At 38.4% G+C, this 20,679-nt stretch overlaps 2 protein-coding genes across 2 annotated transcripts; both read left to right on the top strand.

The window, feature by feature from the left end:
- The first annotated feature begins 8,749 nt into the window (after positions 1 to 8,749).
- LOC142620163 (uncharacterized) lies at positions 8,750 to 10,600 on the top strand. Its single transcript, XM_075793576.1, has 2 exons — positions 8,750 to 9,354; positions 9,814 to 10,600. Exons 1-2 carry the CDS (start codon positions 8,750 to 8,752, stop codon positions 10,598 to 10,600), a joined length of 1,392 nt encoding a protein of 463 aa, XP_075649691.1.
- Positions 10,601 to 12,057: 1,457 nt separating this feature from the next.
- On the top strand, positions 12,058 to 12,714 carry LOC142620162 (uncharacterized). The gene is made up of 2 exons (XM_075793575.1): positions 12,058 to 12,260; positions 12,390 to 12,714. The coding sequence occupies exons 1-2, from the start codon at positions 12,058 to 12,060 to the stop codon at positions 12,712 to 12,714; spliced, it is 528 nt and encodes a 175-aa protein (XP_075649690.1).
- The last annotated feature ends 7,965 nt before the right edge of the window (positions 12,715 to 20,679 follow it).

Genomic DNA, 20,679 nt, shown 5'->3' with positions numbered 1-20,679 from the left:
TGGGATTTTGAGATCACTAGATTCACCACCACAACTTGACTGGAAGGTGCGCAACACATGGGCTGTGGGGGACTAGAAGGTTTTCCATTTCTGGTAACAAATTTTGTGACTAATTGATGATGTAAGTAAGAAGCACAAACGAAGACCAATAATGTCTCTCAAGAAGTGAACTACTTCTGCTACTGCTACAAGAAAGAAAACAAATCATGAGCAAGAAGATGGTTTTCTTGGTGATAGTGGCAATTGTTTCTATCTGGAACTACGCGATAGTTAGTGGTACTGATAGTTTCTTGGTGCTTTTCGGGTGCCCTCTATGTGTGGCCCTCCCACTAAAAAGGTGGGGGGAGTCCCCCCCTCTCTCTCTCTTTCTCTCTCAAGTCTCAACATATTTGATGAGAAAGGAAGATACATCCAGATAGTTTGAACAAAATGTATAAAAATAAGTACTAGAACAAAAGAGAGAGAGAGAGAGAGTGCTTGAATGAGTTGGGACAACATGGATTTCTTTTATGACCATTGAGATGCCCTCCTGCCAAACCCATACAACCCCGTCCCCCCCTCTTCATGTTGTCAAACCCACCTCTCTCTCTCTCTCTCTCAATTGGAAGATCACATGATGATGATGACAAATTGTTGCCAATCATATCTTCTATCACCTTTAAGCCAGACATCAAGGCATAAAAGCTATCCTTCATCTATATTTCTAGCAAAAAAAAAAAAATTAAGACCATGTAAAAACTAATATTGTTCACGAAACGGATTGCAAATGGTGGAAAAAAAAATTGTGAGCCTATGTAAAAATAATAATAAGTCAATCACAGTCTGTTATGTAAAATAATAATTGTAGTAAAAATTATGGTTTTTTATTTTTTTATTTTTTTTATATATGGTACCAAAATTACTCAGATTTTTGTCTAAAATTATCAAATTCAATAAAGAAAGAAAGAAAAAAAAGTATAGTCTAGCTATTTATTTGTACTGACCTACTCGGTGAGAAGAGTCTTAGCATATAAAGTTTTCGGGTTTGAGACATATAATCATTTTATACTAGAACTTTATAAAATTCGTGATCAAGAAAAAGTAAATGATATAGAATGAGGATTAATAATATCTTATAAATATTTTTGACGTTATCCAAACTTATCAATTAGGTTGAAAATGCGTCTATTTAAGAGTATCTCATGTATCTAGTGTATGCATATTTCTTATTAGATTGTATGGGTCTTACTTTTGTGTGAATCCTATACATTATTAGAATGATGATGTATATATTAGATATATTATGTATGAGATAATTATGGCCATTTAAGCAAATTCTGGGAGTTTGAATTAAAATTGGTAGCTTAGACCGAGAGAGAGAGAGAGAGAGTTTTTGGGTATAGGCTTTTTGTTTGACAAAACCAACCAACCAACAAAAGATAAATAGGCATGAATAATAATCAATCAAAGATCTTATTCTCCAAACTAAAATTTTGGACCCTCCGTAAGTAAAGAACAGGAGTTGTATGCATCAGAGGTGGTAGTGGTGGCCCCTAAATTATATATATAGCGTCCTTTTAATCCACCCATCTAGCTTCATTATTTCAACAAAGAATTTTTTGTTTTTTTGCATATAAGTCTAATTATCAATGTACCACGGGCCCATCTCCTCTCTCACAAATTCACAATCCATAAATCACAAGTCAAGACCATGAGTTGCCTATTATTATTATTATTATTATTATTATTATTATTATATATAGTTTCCTATTACAATTTGGTAGCTCATGTTACATGTATTAAAAAATAAAATTTATTACAACATACTTTTTGTGTGATAGTCATTCCATGAGTATAAGTGTTTGTGGGGTATAAGGGGTAAGGATCAAGATTCAAGTTTCCAAGAGAGAGCTTCATACTCGTATATATACTTATACTAGTCGTTAACCCGTGCTATGCACGGGAACTTACCTATTTGTGAGGTAAACTAAAATAATTTTATAAAATCTTAAATTGATTAAGAAACTACACTATTGCATGATTTGTTCTTGTATAATTTCAATTTATGTTACAAATTGATGAAGAAGTCATTGCTTGAACATACAATGACTTACAAAAAATATGTCTAACAATTTCAGATACTACAAAAAAATTACTCAATAATTTAGATATTAAAACTTCTGAAAGACCAAAAAATATTAAAGAAAAATTATCAACGTTTGAGTTTGAGTTTGAGTTTGAATTTAAGTTAGACTAGTTAAAGAGATAGAGTTTCACTCCTTATTAAGTTTGGATTAAACAAAAATAATTTTGTTTAAAAAAAATGATGAGTTTGAGTTTAAGTTGGACTTGTCAGAGAGATAGAGTTTCACTTATTGTTAAGTTTGGATTAAACAAAAATAGTTTTGTTTAAAAAAATGATGAATTTGAGTTTAAGTTGGACTTATCAGAGAGATAGAGCTTTGCTCCTTGTTAAGTTTGGATTAAATAAAAATAATTTTGTTTAAAAAAATGATGAGTTTGAGTTTAAGTTGAACTTGTCAGAGAGATAGAGTTTTACTCCTTGTTAAGTTTGGACTAAACAAAAATAATTTTGTTTTAAAAAAATGATGAGTTTGAATTTAAGTTGGACTTGTTAGATAAATAAAGTTTACTCCTTGTTAAGTTTGGACTAAATAAAAATAATTTTATTTAAATATTGTGCTAACGTGGAAAATTATGGGAGATTCAGAGATTTCGGTTTTATATATATAAATTAGGCTAGAGTAAAATTCTATTTGAGAAAAAAAAATTTGTGTTAATTTTATTTTTTCTCATCTTAACATAATCCATAAATGAAATTAAAATTAAAAAAAAAATTATTTTCTAACCTTTTATCCTAATTTCTAGAAGCATTTCTTGTTAGTTGTTTCCTCTCTCTTTAGGAATACAAATCTTTTGTACCATTTTTAGTGTTCCATTTTATGTTCCATTAATCACAACGTGTTATGTGTTTATTATTATTATTATTATTATTATTTTCCATTTTAAACTTTGGCTATTTAACAAAAAAAGTTAAACAAATACATGGTATTCTATCATTTTGTCCCCAAAAAAAAAAAATGTAGTAAGTTGTGATTGGTGGAACATAAAGTGGAATACTAAAAATGGTATAGCGAATTTGTATTCTCTTTTTAGCCCTCATTTTTGTATTTGGTAGTGCTAAAAATAGCCATATAACTTTTTAGCACCACTAATATTAGTGCTCTTATTCACTCTTTATTGCTTCTTCTGCTTTTTCCCTCTTGTGCTTTTGTTTGGGAAACCCGGTATTGGAGAATCTCTATACAATATGTCATAAATAGTGTTATTGGTCTCTACATCCTTTAAATAAGGTATGATAATTATATATTGGTAGAAAATTTTAATTGACTAAATAAAAAAACATCTCCATATTATTTGAAGGAATGATATGTCCACAATATTTTTACAACAAATTTTAAGTGTTAGGTTATTACTGGTTGTTATTGTTGAGGGAAAAAAGTAATTTTAGTATTAGGTTCAAATTTGAACCAATAACAACTAATTACCTGTGATTTGTTGTAAAAATATTGTGGACGTAGCACCTCTCATTTATTTGGGGTTAGTGTCATATTTCTTTAAATGTGGTTTTTTTTTTTTTTTATCCCAGAAATAACTTCTTTCATCCATTTATACCATAATTTTGTGGGTAATCCTGCTGTCAATATTTTTTCCTTAACTAATAAATACAGTCGAGAAAGTAAGGATGGTGATTCGAATAATTTTGGCAACCATCATTATTGTTTCTTCTGCCTTTATAATACTCCGTTTTGACTTAGCTTTGGTCATAAATCATAATCAAGTCTTTGATGCCAAACACTTCTTGTTAGTACGAGAGGCTACCCAATTTTCGAGTCTCCTCAATTAAACCGTGTGTCATAGACAAACAAGATTGATTTGTTCCTATAATCCCATCCATAATAAATTAAGAAAGATAATCACATTGAAAAATAACAAAGATAAGTGCTTAAAAGTAAAATCTATATGGTTTTGAAATACTATCTATTTATCTATTAAAAAAAAAAGTTAAATCTATATGCTTGCATTCATATTTACCCTTATGCTAACTACAAGTGCCTTGTTAATCAAGTATCAGATACCTCTCTTTCTCTCTCTCTCTCTCTCTCTCTCGTGTATTTGTTTCTCAAAAAAAAGAAAAAAAAAATCAAATACCCAAGTAATTGTAATACTTCCTCTTCTTAAAGACACAAAATGAAAATTTTCTTAAGAATACAGTACAAACCAACCCTCTAATTTGCCTGACAATGACTTTGTTTCCCTCTATTGAAGTAATAATAATAATAACTAATCGCTAACCCGTGCTATACACGGAAATCTACCTATTTGTAAGATGAACTAAAATTAATTTTATAAAATTTTAAATTGATTAAAAAATTACACCATTGCATGATTTGCTCTTGTATGACTTTAATTTGTATTATAATTTGATGAAGAAGCCATTGCTTGAACGTCCAATGACTTATAAAAAAATTTTCAGACAGTTTCAGATGTTACAAATGTTATCAAAAAATTCAAAAACCTAAATCAAAACTCTAAGTAGGAGCGAAAAAATTAAGAAGCAATTGGAATCTAATATATCTACCAAAACTGAAAACCCAAAGAGTGAGAGAGAAAAACCTAAATGGCTAGTGTTCCAAAGAGAGAAAAAAAGAGAAAAGAAGGTACAAAGAGGAGATTGGTGGTGAATCAACAATAAAAAAAATAAAAAATTCAGATATTTCAAATATTGCAAAAACTAATATAAATTCATACGTTAAAACTTTCAAAATGCCAAAAAAGATATATAATTAAAGATTAAGTTGTTGAAACAATTTAAAAAATATATGACTATTCAAATGATAAATAAAAAAAAAAAAAATACACGAACTCATAAGACAAAAAATTTTAAACTTTAATAGGTCTAAACTTTAAACGATAAAAAAAAAAAAAAAAATCATATACAGTCACAAATATCATTCAAAATAAAACGTCAAAGACATATTGCGGTCGCTCATTTATTTTGCATACATTACATTACATCAAACTATATAGTTTTCAGGTTTCATTATCAAAAAAAAAAAAGAAAAAAAAGAAAAGGTGTAGCTTAATTATTGAGTGCATATTACAACACTGCGAAGCTTGAGGCATCACAAACAATTCTCAAATCATGCATATGGTATATTTGACTCTAAACCTACTTATTCTTAAGTATTGCTCTCCATGAAAGTAAGCAACTTGATGCATGTTGGCTTATATACTTCTTCTTCTTCTTCTTCTTTTTGAGAATAAACGGCAAATTTGGCTTATATATTGCTGAAACATATTATTTCTTCTTATCTAAAAGGGTAATGTAGCGTGTAACCAACGTATGGGGATGGGTAATAGTTGTATGGAGATGAAAATCACTTTTTTTTTTTAAATATTGGGTTTTGCACTATTTTATAGTGTTCATGATTAATTTTGCAAATTTGGAGATAAATTATCAACGTTTGAGTTTGAGTTTAAGATGAACTTGTTAGAGAGATAGAGTTTCACTCCTTATTAAGTTTGGATTTAACAAAAATAATTTTGATTAAAAAAATGATGAGTTTGAGTTTGAGTTGGACTTGTTAGAGATAGAATTTCACTCTGTACGGTACGGGATCCCCGAGCCCTTTGGGCCTTCGACCCGGGCCCTATAGAATGGTCCCTGGCCCAACCCCTTGTATGGGGTAAGGCCCCAAGCCCACAAAGCCGTGGGCCCGAGCATCGTGCCGCAATGCTTGGCCCAAGGCGCATTGGGCCTGTGATCTCGGTCAACTGCGTCTCAAATGGGAACGTGATTGCTCGGGGGTACACATCTTGGCTGTCCGGTAGGGTCTTGGGGAATATCGCCGCCGAATAACCTATAGGAGGTGGGAACCAGTTCCAATGCCACTACTACCACTCCTAACAAACATTGACTTTGAAACAATGGAATTGGACCCTCATCTCCACTAATAATCAGGAATAATCATGACATTCCCACTAACCTTATGCTATAAATAAGAGACTAGGATGAGAAGCACAGGGGTCGGAAAAATAGGGGTCACCAAGCACAGGACCACCCATAGTAGGAAATCCTAAGCTCATGATATAAATAGATTGTGAGCCCAATAACCATAATTTGGTTACGCACAATTGGCGCCCACAGTGGGGCCTTCCTACAAAGTTGTGGTTCTGCCAAGACGTGAATAAGAAAATGTCTGGAGGTCAATCAAGGAGTTATGTTGAGAATGGCTTAGGGAGGTCTTCTCGGGGATCCACTTGGCGGGAAAGAAGGCAAAAAGGATGAGAAGATAAGGAGTATGAGGAAGAAGGGCAGTCTGGCCTCGGAGAAGGGTTGTTTCAAATGCACCAAACAATGTCTGGTGCTTCAGGGTGCAATCGTTTCGACAGAAGGGATGAAGAGCTCGAGCGAAGGGACGAGGAGCTTGAACGTTTACGTGGGTTGGTAAGGGATTTGAAGTTCGAAGCGAGAGGTAGGTGCCAAAGAAGGGACCATAAGGAGCGAGAAGAAGGGTCGGATAGCGTGGGAGGTCGCTGTGGGGCCGAGTCCTACTAGTCCGGATCTCATCGACACCAAGATCGTACCCAGGAGTATGCAGACTGGGACTCGATTTCCCTGGAGGAGTGACAACCCCGAAATGCCGCCATGGACGCTATGAGCCGCGGATTACGCCAACCTGCCGCCCGATCACCATTTTCAAGGGACATTAAACGAGCCCTTATGCCAAGCAAATTTACACAGCCGCCGTTCAATTCTTACGATGGGAAGGCCGACCCGATGGAACATGTAAGCCATTACATTCAGATGATGTCTTTACACACTCATAATGATGCACTGATGTGTAAGGTATTTCCTTCAAGTCTTGGTCCCACTACTTTGAGGTGGTTCAATGGGTTAAGGAAAAGCTTGATACACAGTTTTTCTGAGTTGATTCAAGAGTTTAGTGTTCGGTTCATGACATGCAATTGAGTTCAGCAACCCGTAGATGCATTACTATCGATGAAGATGGGGGCAGGGGAAACCCTCCGCAGCTATGCTAACCGATATTAGGAACTGTATAACGAAATTGGCAGAGGTAATGAGAAAATCACAGTGAGTACCTTTCAGTTAGGGTTGCCAGAGGATTCCGAACTAAAAGACTCGTTGACAAGGAGGCCACTTGAGGATATGAGGCAACTAATGAGGCCACTTGACAAGGAGGCCACTTGAGGATATGAGGCAACTAATGAGGCGCATTGAGGAATACAAGAGGTTGGAGGACAACCGGCAACAGAACAAGGGCAAAGCTCTAATCGTGAGCCAGCCTTAGCAGGTGGGTTTTCAATCAAGGCCTTCAAGGGATTTGAGGATTCGGGAGCCGAGCACACAGGTTGGGGAGGTAAACATGACGTTCAAAGAGCCGGTACACAAAATCGTTGATCGGATAAAAAAACGAGCCATACTTTCGATGGCCGAATAAGATAGAAGGCAACCCGTTGAGGAGAAACCAAAACACGTACTGTACTTACCATAAGGACAAGGGGCATACCATTGAGCAATGCAGAGTGTTGAAAGACCATCTAGAGCAGCTGGTAAAAGCAGGATACTTGAAAGAGTTTGTGGTAGACCCGAGAAATGAAGACGCTGGATAGGGAGCTCGGCCTCAAGGAAACCCTCTCCCACCCCCGTTGGGAGTGATAGAGGTCATTCATGTCGCTTCAAGGGGTATTATGGTGTTCGAAAGGAGAGGGGTGTTGGCTGTGGTCCCAACAAAAGGTTTCCTAGGAAAACAACCATCTAAGAAGAAGTTAAAGCTCACTTGGGAGCCCATTGCCTTCAATGATGATGATTTGGAAGGAACAATCCAACACACGATGATGCTCTAGTGGTCACCGCCCGGATAAATGGCTTCATAGTGAAGAGGGTATTGATAGATCAAGGGAGTGGTGTTGAAGTGATGTATCTCGACCTATTTAGGGGGCTAAGGTTGAAAAACAAGGATCTCATGAAATACAACACACCTCTGGTGGGGTTCGATGGGCAGATGGTGATCCTAGAGATGCAGATTTCACTTCTTGTGAACATGGAAGGCAAGGAGATAACGGTGACGTTCATAGTGGTCGCCTTATTTTCGCCGTACACGGCAATATTTGGAAGGCCTTGGATTCATGCAATGGGGGCAGTTCCATCCACCCTGCATGTGAAAGTCAAATTATGTACTAAGCAGGGTATTACCATAGTAAGGGGAAGTCAGCAAGTGGCCAGGTAATGCTTAGTGGCCGCCATTAACCGGGAAATCAAGCAGAAGGAGTTAGTTGAGGAAATTTCATTATAGCAATTACTGGAGCCCTAAGAGGATAAGGGGGCTTATGGTGCCGATGAATTAATAAAGGTAAGGATACTACCGGACTATGATAAAAGTTTTTAGATAGGAGCAAGTATGAAGGACGAGAATGGGGTGGGGATGCTGCTATTCCTTGTGCAGAATGTGGACATGTTTGCTTAGAGCCCATAAGAGGTGCCCAGGGTGGACCCCGAGTTCATAGTTCACAAGCACAACATGGACCCTTTGTACCCTCCCAAGAAGCAAAGGCCAAGGAGATTGATTAAGGAGCACGTCGTTGCTGTTAGGCAAGAGGTTAAGAAATCGAAGGAAGCCGGGGTTATAAAGGAGATATTTTTTCCAGAGTGGCTTGCGATACCATGGTGGTGAAAAAGAAAAATGACAAATGGAGGGTTTGTGTTGATTTCACTAACCTGAACCGAGCATGTCCAAAGGATCCATTTCCCATGCCGAAGATTGATCAGCTGGTAGATGCCACCTATGGACACATGAGAATGAGTTTTTTGGACGCTTTTCAGGGTTATTATATGATCGCCCTGGCTGCCGAGGATCAGGAGAAGACGACATTCATTTCCCCTGATGCTAACTACCATTATACTGTGATGCCATTTGGGTTAAAGAATGCTGGAGCCACATATCAACGGATGATAACGAGAATGTTCAAAGACAAGATTGGGCGCACAGTCGAGGTTTACATTGATGATATGGTGGTAAAAAGCAAACAGGAGACGCAAAATATTGGTGACCTCAAAGAGGTGTTTAAAGTACTTCGACGGCACAAGCTACGCCTCAATGCCGACAAATGTGCTTTCAAAGTAGGGGCCGGCAAGTTCCTAGGGTATTTGATCACTACCCGAGGAATAGAAGTCAACCCCGACCAGATTGAAACAGTAAAATGCCTCAAACCACCGAGCAATCCAAAGGAAGTCCAAGTACTGATCGGTATGTTAGCTGCCCTTAACCGGTTTATTTCCAAATTAGCCAATCAATGTCGTCCATTCTATCAACTTCTAAAAAAATGAAAGGGATTCCAATGGAACGAAGAGTGTGAAAGGGTTTTCTAAGGCTTGAAAGAATATTTAACGCGGGCCCCTATGTTGACAGCCCTAGAGCCTGGGGAGGACTTATACATGTATCTCTCGGTGTCCGAGCATGCTGTCAGTGCCGTGCTGCTGAGAGATCAGGGAGTGCATTAGCCTATATACTATATCAGCAAGACCTTGGTCAATGCCGAGATAAGGTATTTGCCTTTGGAGAAGTTAGTACTGGCATTAGTCCACGCCACTAGGAAGCTACCCTACTACTTTTAGGCTCATACCGTTTATGTATTGACCGAGTATCCTCTACAGTTGCTATTGAGAAGATTTGATTTCACGGGAAGAATAACTAAGTAGGGAACTCAGCTGGGCTCTTTTGACATTAGGTACAGGCCTAGAAGCTCGGTGAAGGGTCAGGTCCTCGCCGACTTTGTTGCAGAGTTTTCCCCGAAGAGGGGGGAGATCATTTGCTCTATAGAAGTAATCCTGTGGAAGGTATTTGTAGACGGTGTGTCCAGCGCTTTAAGGGCCGGAGCTAGGATAGTAGTCATCACCCCAAAAGGAATAAAATTGGAGCATTCCTTTAGGTTAGGCTTTAAGGCCTCTAATAACAAAGCCGAGTATGAGGCCTTGCTGGCCGAACTAAGAGTTGTATCAAACCTAGGTGCCAAAGAAGTAGAGGTCTACTTGGACTCTTGGTTGGTAGTTAATCAGGTACATGGGAGCTTTGAGGCCAAGGATCCCCAGATGGTGGAGTACTTACGGACGGTAAGACAAATTATGGACCGCTTCCTAAACGTTAGAGTGGTTCATGTATCCAGGGGCCAAAATCGGCACGTTGACTCCTTGGCCACGTTGGCGTCATCATCAACCGAGGAGATTCCTCGATTAATAAAAGTAGAGTTAGTAGCAGAACCAAGCATTAATGCAGGGGTAGGTGTTTCACAGGTGACAATAGTTGAACCATGTTGGATGAATCCGATCATCGACTTTTTAGCCGAAGATCAATTGCCTATTGATGAGAAGGAAGCGGAAAGAGTACGCTGGACAGCTACTCGGTATTGGTTGTCAGCTAGGGGTGTTTTGGTTCGGTTTTGGTCGGTTTTTTTAACTGGCCAACTGAAACCGAAATTTTCGGTTTCCAAAATTGTCAACCGAAACCGATCGAAATAGTTGAAACACCGTCAATTTTGGTTGTTTTGGTTTCGGTCAGTTTTTCGATCGGTATTCGGTTTCAGTCAACATCACAGATTCACAGTCACAAAAAGAAAAAAACAACTCAACATCACACGGGGTTATCGATTTTTCAATAAGAAAATAACAACTCAAAATCACAATCACAGATTCACAGAAAATAGCATTGATTCAGTATTAAACAAAACCTAAAATACAAAAAAGAGAGAGGGTTCAAAGGATATAAAATCACACTCACAAGGAAAATCACCGTTCACTTGAAAAAAAAATCACAGTATAAACGAAACAAAACAAACACAGCCTAAAGTGTAAAAAAAATTCACCGATTATATAAGAATCTCAGATATTCGAAAGAAAAAGGAAGTAGAGATCTCTTATCGTTGGTCTTTATCGATCTGAAGCGAAGAGATGAAACTCGGAGAGAGAGAGAGAGAGAGAGAGAGAGAGTCAGAGAGACTGAATAATTTGAGTGAAGAAAGCTTGAGAAAGCTTCTTCTTCCATTTTGCTCTGTGTGTGTGTGTGTGTCAACTGAAGCTAGAACGAGAGAGAAAGGTAGAAAGAGATAGAAAAAATTGAGAGATGAAGTTGGAGAAGGGGGCGGTTGAAGAAAAGAAAAGGGAAGAAAATAAGAGGGGGTATTTCAATCTTTACATGCTCTAGGGTTTTAAAGAATTAAATAGCTAAAAAAAACCCACGTCCCATGCGCGAAGGCTCGAACCTAGGATCAGGTAGGCAAACCACAAGAAGCATACCTCTAAGCCACTGATTTGTTATGTTTTAAAATTACATAAATATATATATATATATATATATATATATATATATATATATATATATATATATATTTCGGTCGGGTCGGTTCGGTTTCGGGGTAAAAAATGAAACTAAAACCGAACCGCACCGAAACCGAACTGAAATTTTGACATCGGTTCGATCAGTTTCGGCTGATTTTTTCAGTTCGTTGGTTTTTTGCACACCCCTATTGTCAGCTGATCGTAAGATGTATCAAAGATCTTTTGAGGGGCCCTACCTACAGTGTTTACACTCCAGCAAGATTGAGGAACTCTTAGCCAAGCTACGTGAAGGAGTGTGCAGTAGTCACGTGAGAGGACATTCATTAACACACCGAGCAATGACTCAGGGATTTTGGTGGTCGCGAATGCAAAGGGATGCTACTAAGTATACACGGAGATGTAAGTGATGTTAGAAGCATGCCCCGTTGATCCACCAACCGGCGGGGAGCTTAAATTCCATTGGTAGCCCTTGGCCCTTTGCGTAGTGGGGGCTAGATATCGTTGGTCCATTCCCCCGAGCTACAGAGAATCGGAAGTTCGTTTTAGTAGCCATTGATTATTTCACCAAGTGGGTGGAGGCCGAGGCGTTGGCGAGCATTTGAGATGTGGATGTTAAGAAGTTTGTATGGAAAAATATAGTGATGAGGTTCAGGGTACCAAAGTCTCTAATATCAGACAATGGGTTGCAATTCGATAGCAGAGCTTTCCGCGAGTTTTGCAGCAGTCTCGGCATCACAAACTGGTATTCCACTCCGGCATATTTGCAAAGCAATGGCCAAGCCAAGGCTACCAACAAGGCCATCGTGAACGGGTTGAAGAGGAGATTAGAAGGTGCTAAGGGCAGGTGGGCAGAGGAGTTACCTAGTGTTCTTTAGGTATACCGAACAACTCCGAGAAGGTCCACAGGGGAAACTCTGTTCTCTCTAGCATACGGAGCGGAAGTAGTTATATTGGCAGAGATAAACTTGTGTAGTGCTCGGGTTTTGAAATTCAACCCCGCTAAGAACTCGAGATTGATGCTGAAGCAGCTGAACTTGTTGGAAAAGCGCTGGAAATCGATGACTATACGGCTTGCAAAATATCAACAAAAACTTGCCCGGAGATACAATAGGGATGTGAGGGAAAGGGAATTTGGAGCAGGAGATCTGGTGCTTCGGAAGGCAGTTGGGAATATGCAAGATGTCAACGCAGGGAAGTTAGCACCGACTTCGGAGGGACCCTATAAGGTCACCACCATTGCGGGCGCAGGGGCATATTATCTAGAAGATTTGGACAAAAGACCACTTCCCTGGCCATAGAATGCCCACAATCTGAAGAAATTTTACCATTGATTATTAGTCCGCAGGGGCACGGATTTAGTATAATGTTGTATGTGCATATTGTTAATTAATACGAAGGTGATGTTTATCCATGCAGGTCTATCTATACCCATAATACCATTGTTTGTTAATTCATTAACTGTTAGGTTTAGTGCCCTTAAATCCTATTGTATGATGCTATGTATGACATTATGTATGACATTATGTTGTGATTAATAAAGTTGTTTTATTATTATCTAAAATGATGGTAACATGAATATGAGACATTATCATATAGTCCATGAGATGTATAATATGTGATTTATGTAACTTAGTCACAGAAGATATAAATCACAAGTTCTTTGTAAACTCAAAATTGTAGTTTGTAGTCGGTAATGAAATTGGGCATTTTATCTGCGAAGATTATAACGTATCAACTAAGATGATTTGTCTTAATCATGGAAATAGAGATTTCTAGTTGGTATGTTGATATGTTTTAAGAGTTAAAACATATTGAACTAGACCGTTGTGAGATTTATTATTCTCCTAACGACTGTCAAATGAATAATAAACTCACGACTTCTATTTGCATGAACTCTTAATCCTGAGAGAATAATGGACTGATCATGAGGTGTAAGTTGCTTTAATATATCAGGAGTGAGATCTAAAGTAACGGTCAAAACCTCAGTATGTTAGGCAGCCACATTTAGTGTTGATGGAACATATATTCTCAAGATGGAATTCATAGTCTCTTAATGGAGATATAAAATAATTCATTGAGATAAGTTTAATGGGTTCAGTTATTCAGAGAGTTAGACCTAACCACTTTGGTAAGAAGTTACTTAAGTATATATTTATGAAATTAGATTTCATAAATATATGATGAATAATTTTAAAGGATTAAATCGGGTACTCAAGAAATTAAGATGTAGTAGTTTACAAAGTGACAGTCTACTTTCATGACTTTGTATTGCTATGAATATTTTATGAAGGAGTTACATGTATAATAAAGTCTTGGGATATAATTTATAAATAAGGCGTAGAGTGTAATTATATTTATATAATAGTGTTAAATATAATTAATGGTAATTTTGGATTTGTCAAGAGTTGACAGAAAAGCCCAAGGCCCATTGGAGCTAATTTCTTATTGGTCCCTTTTGGTCCCACTTCAAGCCACACATTAAAGCCCAATTGAAAAAGCCTAATAGGCCAGTCTAATTAGATAATCAGTTAGTTATAAAGGGAGAAACAAATAGAATTTTATGTAGGAGTATGAAATGGTGTGTATGTGCATGTGAGACACTCTCTAATTCTCCCCTTGAAAACTGATTGAGAGACCATACTTATTGGGCGTAAAGTAGAATTGGAGTGAAGATTAAAAGTGTTCCCAAGTATTTCTGATCTTTGTTTTGAAATTCACTACACCAAGGTACGCTCTCTTGTTCTTAAATTCTAAAACTTACATAGTGCATGTTATCAATTGTGAGTGAAGTAGATTCGTTAAATTATCCCTGCATATGTTTTGTATGCGATACAAACATGTATTTTTCCAACATTAACCCAGTCAACGAACGTGAGGGGAATTGAGTCTAATTATCGTAAGGACAGAAACTTGTTCTCGATTCGATCTCCATCACCGGACAGGTGGAAACTTAATTTTAGATTTTATCTAAGGATAGAAACCTGTTCCCAGTTCGATCTCCATCACTGGACAGGTGGAAACCTAATTTCAGATTTTATCTAAGGACGAAAACCTGTTCTCGGTTCGATCTCCATCACCAGGCAGGTGGAAACCTAACTTCAAATTTTATCTAAGGGCAAAAACTTGTCCCCGGTTCGATCTCCATCACCGAATAGGTGGAAATTTAATTTCAGATTTCATCTAAGGACAGAAACCTGTTCCCGGTTCGATCTCCATCACCGGGCAAATGGAAACCTAACTTCAAATTTTATCTAAGGATAGAAACCTACCCTCGGTTCGATCTTCATCACTGGACAAGTGGAAACCTAATTTCAAATTTTATCTAAGGATAGAATCCTGTCCTCGGTTCGATCTCCATCACCAGACAGGTGGAAACCTAATTTCAGATTTTATCTAAGGACAAAAACCTGTTCCCAATTCGATCTCCATCACTGGGCAGGTGGAAACCTAATTTCAGATTTGATATAAGGGCAGAAACCTTACATTCACTTATTTTAAGAACAAAAACTGATCTCCTAGGTCAGGTCTTAATCATCGGGGAGGTAAGAAACTTACACTAAATTCTCCTAACAAAAGGAAACTCTGTCCTGGCTAGGCTCAATCACCGAATGTTCATCTTCATTAAGTTAGCATATATCAAATTCAGTTCTTATTATCAGAAAGTCAACTCCTAAGGTATAAACAACTTCTTCCAGATCAGTCCCGGTCATTATGTATGCAAAGATACAACCTATCCTATTAGAAACAAGTGAGTAGTTTTAATCACTGGTCAGAGGCAAACGAACAACTAAATAGCAATAAGGTAATCATACACAAATCTAGTCAAAACAAACGTCTGGTCATCATACCCGGATCAAATAAAGCAAACGAATAGAAATCGAAACAATGTTTTGTCACCACAACCCTGTGACTATAGGAAAATAAAGCTTAGTAAATTAAGAGTCAAATCATTATTTTGTCACCACAACCCGATGACTTTAGGCAAACCGAACAAATAAAAGAGAAGTAAACATGGATAGAAAATAAAAGCAAGCTACAAGCATAATTATCAAACAGCAGGATCGGTGGGAGGGACATGAGCTACATCATCGGCTTACCGACCTGGAATGTCCTCAGTTGGTGGTTGCTAGACTTGTGCTCCTTCAGCCACATTAAGGTTGCTAGTGACCTTGAGATCAACACTTTCCACATGGGCGTCAATCGCTTGGACCAGCTCCCTCATACTGGGGGTATCTTCTTCGTCAGCAACCAGCTTGACTTTGAATGGGGAGATTAGGAGCTGGGTACGGGATCTGTTCTGGATTCCTCAGTGGGGAATCTTCGAGCACTCCCATTGCTTGAAGGGCTGCCAGCCATCCCTCCCCAAACCCATGAACCCGGGCTTGGTGGACAACAGGCTCCATGAAGTTCTCAACATCCGCGAAGCCCTTGACGTACCATTTATCCTCACAAGCTTTCAGGGCCGCCTTCAGATCAGCCATAATGTCAGCTTGGGCCAGGTTTAGGCTAGTTGCCTCCGCCAGTTTAAGCTTGACCTCCCCCAGCTTGTCCTCCGCCTCAGCCAATTTTCTCTCTAACGCCAACCGGGCTTTCTCCAAAGACTAAGCCTTGTCCTCGGCGGCCTCAGCAGCTTTGCCCTTTTCCTTTGCAATGGCAGCAGTGATGTCCTTCAGGACCTTCTCTCATTCAGCATCCTCGACGAGCTCCTTCAGCCTCGCGTTGAGGACGTAGGTTAGTTGCGCAGCCTGATATTGTACTAGTGGTCAGTGTGAAGGTCAAAAGAATACACATGCATTAAAATAAATGTGAAAGAAAATTACCGCTATGGTGTGCCACTGTAACCGCCTAGCGAGCGATTCCTTATCTCCCTTCAAGAAGAAGTGAACATCCTCGGGCAGTAGAAGGACGTGCACCAAGCTCTGGGCCATCCGTCCCCCTTGGCCTTAGGCCTAGGTCCTCAGGCTGGTGGACGCTGGCAGAGGCCCGTCGCCGAGTTTGAAGGTGGGCTGCCAACTCGCCTCTAGTCGAGACGAGGACGCCACATCAATGCCAACCTAGGGAGGTGGTCGGACATTACCCCCTGACTCCCGGATAGTGATCCCGCTCGATATTGGAGGCGGGGTCTTTGAAGGAGCACCACTTGTAATCCAGGTTGGTTGATCTGTAACCTGTTGTTTCTTTTTGGCACGACCGGTAGAAGGAGGAGGAGGAGTTCGCTCCTTGCTTTGAGTTTGTTAAGGTTGAGTCGTAGGACGAGTGCAGAGCAAGAACCGGTCAGCGGTTATATTTCGCCTTGTCACCATGTCTACGTCTTGATCAGCCTCGGCTGCTTCTGGCTCAACTGCTCGAGCTTGAGCTTCGGGCTGTTTAATAGGAACGTGGAGACTTTACGGCTTTGAGACACACATTTAGTTGACTCGTCCCTCACCGGTGCAAGATCCTTTGCCGTAGTATATCTGGGACCGAGGTCCCGAGCTTCACCAACTGTTAAGGAGGGCGGAAGAAGATTGGCGTGCCGAACATTGATGTATGACAGAAGTGGGCTGTTCACCAGTAAGGCTTGGCTGAACGGCTGCCAGGTAGAGTACACGGGGTTACAACCGAGTATTAGATGGGATGCTCGGAGCTGTTCGTCCGTGTGCACAAAGATCTCTGACCTTAGTACAAAGTTGAGGTCCCTCACATGCACAGCTCTAGGGTTCGGTCTAAATCTTTTCCCTTCTGCAAAGAGTCAATAAATGGGCTGGTTAGTACCTAAGTAAGTGAACCGAGCAAAATTATCAAATTTTAAAACAAGTAAAAGTACTGAGTACCGACCAACATCACGCGACGAAAGCGGACAGGGGAGCTCATCGGCAAGCCAATTGCCGCTCACCGGGACGAATTCTCTTATCGAGTTTCTGTTGGAGTCAGGAAGGCATGATATGAGCCGTACCGCACATCCCTAACTTTTAAATTGTAATCGGTCTTAATATTGCCGCACAAACTATACATAAAATTGATATTGTGATGATTTAGTTGTAGACTGAATATTTGGTTTAGTCTACTGACACAACTCACCACTCGGTAAAAATTGGGGGGGAGTTGGTCGGGGCACAGGCCATAGAACTTAAGGGTGCCTACAATGAGAGGGTCTACGGGAAACCTAACCCCACCCTCTAGTATTGACATTAAGGGGAAAAATGCTACGTTTGGACTAGAGCCCCTCGCGAGAGCAATATCACCCTCGTTACAAAAGGTGATATCGATGTCCTTAGGGATGCCATAGGCTGCTCTAAAGTTAGCTAAGACAGCCCCAGGTGCAAAAAGATGAGAATAACCCATTCCTAAACTATGGAGTGAAGAAAAACTGAACGAGTATGGAAGAGTAAAAGAAAACTTACTAGTGGCTCTAGAAAACAATGATCTAGGCTGGATAATATGTGCACGGGAGAGGTATGCTCGACAAAGAAAGTATTTGAGGAAGAGAGGATGCAAAAAGTGATGGGAGAGATCAGGGGCAACTATTTATTGGGTCCAGAGGGGGTTAAGAGCAATTAATGAAAACAGAGGGCGAGAAAACTTTACGAATTCTTTTGCTAACTGCCATGCATGCCGCCTCAGTTCACGAATCGTCAGGTTATGATGAGGATTGGATCTGACGGTCTGGCACAATGCATCTTTTAAGAGCGCATTAATGAATGTCCCATCCGTTCAGCAAATCACTATTAAACTTCCAAAAGAGCTTCCAGCTCTTAGCATCCTTGATTCGTTCTCGGTAGCTGGACACGGATCAAGGGGGGGCTAATGTACGGTACGAGATCCTTGAGTCTTTTGGGCCTTCGACCTTAGCCTTATGGAACGGTCTCTGGCCCAACCCCTTGTACAAGGCAGGGCCTCAAGCCCACAAAGCCGTGGGCCCGAGCATCGTGTCGTGATGCTTGGCCTAAGGCGCATTGGGCCTGTGATCTCGATCAACTGCGTCTCAGATAGGAACGTGATTGCTTGGGGGAACTCATCTTGGCTATCCAATAGAGCCTTGGGGCATATCACCGCCAAACAGCCTATAGGAGGTGGGAACCAGTTCCAATGCCACTACTACCACTCCCATCAAACATCCACTTCAAAACAATGGAATTGGACCCCCATCTCCACTAATAATCAGGAATAATCATGACATTCCCACTAACCTTACGCTATAAATAAGAGACTAGGATGAGAAGCACAGGTTTTGGAAAAATAGGGAGGGAGAACTAAGAGAAAAGAGTGACAAAACTAAGAGAGAAAGGAAAGCAACTTTGTTAGAGGAGGGATTGCTGAAACTGGAAAGCATGGGGGTCACCAAGCACAGGACCACCCATAGTAGAAAATCCTAAACCCACGATACAAATAGATTGTGAGCCCAATAACCATAATTTGGGTACGCACACACTCCTTGTTAAGTTTGAATTAAACAAAAATAATTTTATTTAAATAAAATGATAATTAGAGTTTCAATCCTTGTTAAGTTTGGATTAAACAAAAATAATTTTGTTTAAAAAAAATAATGAGTTTGAGTTAAAGTTGGACTTGTTAGAGCGATAGAATTTCACTCCTTGTTAAGATTAAATTAAACAAAAATAATTTTATTTAAATAATATGATAATTAGAGTTTCACTCCTTGTTAAGTTTGAATTAAATAAAAATAATTTTGTTTAAAAAAAATGATGAGTTTGAGTTAATGTTAGACTTGTTAGAGAGATAAAATTTCACTCCTTGTTAAGTTTGAATTAAACAAAAATTATTTTATTTAAATAAAATGATAATTTTATTTAAATATTGTGCTAACGTGGAAAATTGCGAGAGTTTTAGAGACTTCGGTTTTAAAAGTTTGAACTAAAAAAAAATTATTTAAATAAAAATGATAATTAGAGTTTCACTCATGTGGCGTTTGGTACGGGAGAATCCACATTACTCTTAGCATCCAAATTCCTAGAAATGTAGCTAATCCTATATTTGGTTTTATTGAGAATCTCTTAAGATTCGTAGGAATGTGAGATAATAATGTTTAGTTTATTCCCAGGAATCTTAATTGAATTATTTATTTTTCCTATTCTATCCTTAGATTTGAATATGAACTACCAAGTCCTTTTAAAAAAAATATTCCTCTAAATAAATAATGAAAACCCAATTATAAACTATTAATTATGACAAATTCATTAAAATTATAATATAACATTTCAAAATGACAAGTACAATATAAAAATAACTAGTACAATATAAAAATAACTATTTAAATTATCAAATGCTTTTATTCTTAATAATAATTTTTAGAAGAGTTTAATCTATAACAAAACAACCTGACAACGTTTAGGTCAATAAGACCATAGAAGTAGCAATAAAAGTAAAAGTAGTTCATCAACAATGAAACAAATGCGATCTATTACATATATAATGTATTTGCCCCTACATTTGTGAGCACTTGAATAAAGACAAGGGAAAAGATATTGATGATTGTTTTATATTTTATCTTAATTGCTTAAATGATAAGGAAAATGGTTAAAAATGTCAATTTATAAAAAAACACAATTTTCTTTAAGCTTGAGAATCTGGATTCCCACCTATTTTAAAGGGAATCCACATTCCTACTGAGAGGGGTTTAAGGGGGGAATTCAAATTCCCATGGCATCTAATTCCCTAGCGTGATTTGCAACCAAACATGGGAATCTTTAAACATTCCTGAAAATTCTAAAACATTACCCCATACCAAATGCCACATCATTGTTAAGTTTGGATTAAACAAAAATAATTTTGTTTAAAAAAAATGATGAGTTTGTGTTTAAGTTGGATTTGTTTGAGAGATAGAGTTTCACTCCTTGCTAAGTTTGAACTAAACAAAAATAATTTTATTTAAATAAAATGATAATTTTATTTAAATGTTGTGCTGACGTGAAAAATTGTGAAAGTTTCAGAAGTTTCAGTTATAATAATAATAATAATAATAATAATAATAATAATAATAATAATAATAATAATAATAATAATAATAATAATTGTGGGGTATGAGAATTTCGAGTAAGGTGATCGCACCACGTGTCACGCTTGGCCGAGAAGGATAGTTGGTGAGCCGAGGAGGTCACGTCCTTAGATTTTATGATCACGTCATCAATGCGCTATCAGAGGAGGCTCTACTGTACAAAATGGGTTTTGGGAGGGGCGATGGCACTGACGTGATTGAAAAGCTAGAAACTGCCACCACATTTAATGCATCCCACCAAACCTTCTGGCCGCATTTATGTGGAGAA

This window comes from Castanea sativa, chromosome 12 (genome assembly GCF_040712315.1).
Source record: "Castanea sativa cultivar Marrone di Chiusa Pesio chromosome 12, ASM4071231v1".
NCBI classification, from domain to species: domain Eukaryota; kingdom Viridiplantae; phylum Streptophyta; class Magnoliopsida; order Fagales; family Fagaceae; genus Castanea; species Castanea sativa.
This window is presented reverse-complemented; position numbering and strand designations above follow the sequence as displayed.

Bases quoted from the DNA above. Each gene is read 5' to 3' on its own strand.
- LOC142620162 (XM_075793575.1), top strand. From the start codon at position 12,058: ATGAGGTTCAGGGTACCAAAGTCTCTAATATCAGACAATGGGTTGCAA. The intron at 12,261-12,389 runs GTGGGCAGAGGA...AAACTTGTGTAG, and splicing joins TTAGAAGGTGCTAAGGGCAG to TGCTCGGGTTTTGAAATTCA.
- LOC142620163 (XM_075793576.1), top strand. From the start codon at position 8,750: ATGGTGGTGAAAAAGAAAAATGACAAATGGAGGGTTTGTGTTGATTTC. The intron at 9,355-9,813 runs GTTTATTTCCAA...TTTTGACATTAG, and splicing joins ATGTTAGCTGCCCTTAACCG to GTACAGGCCTAGAAGCTCGG.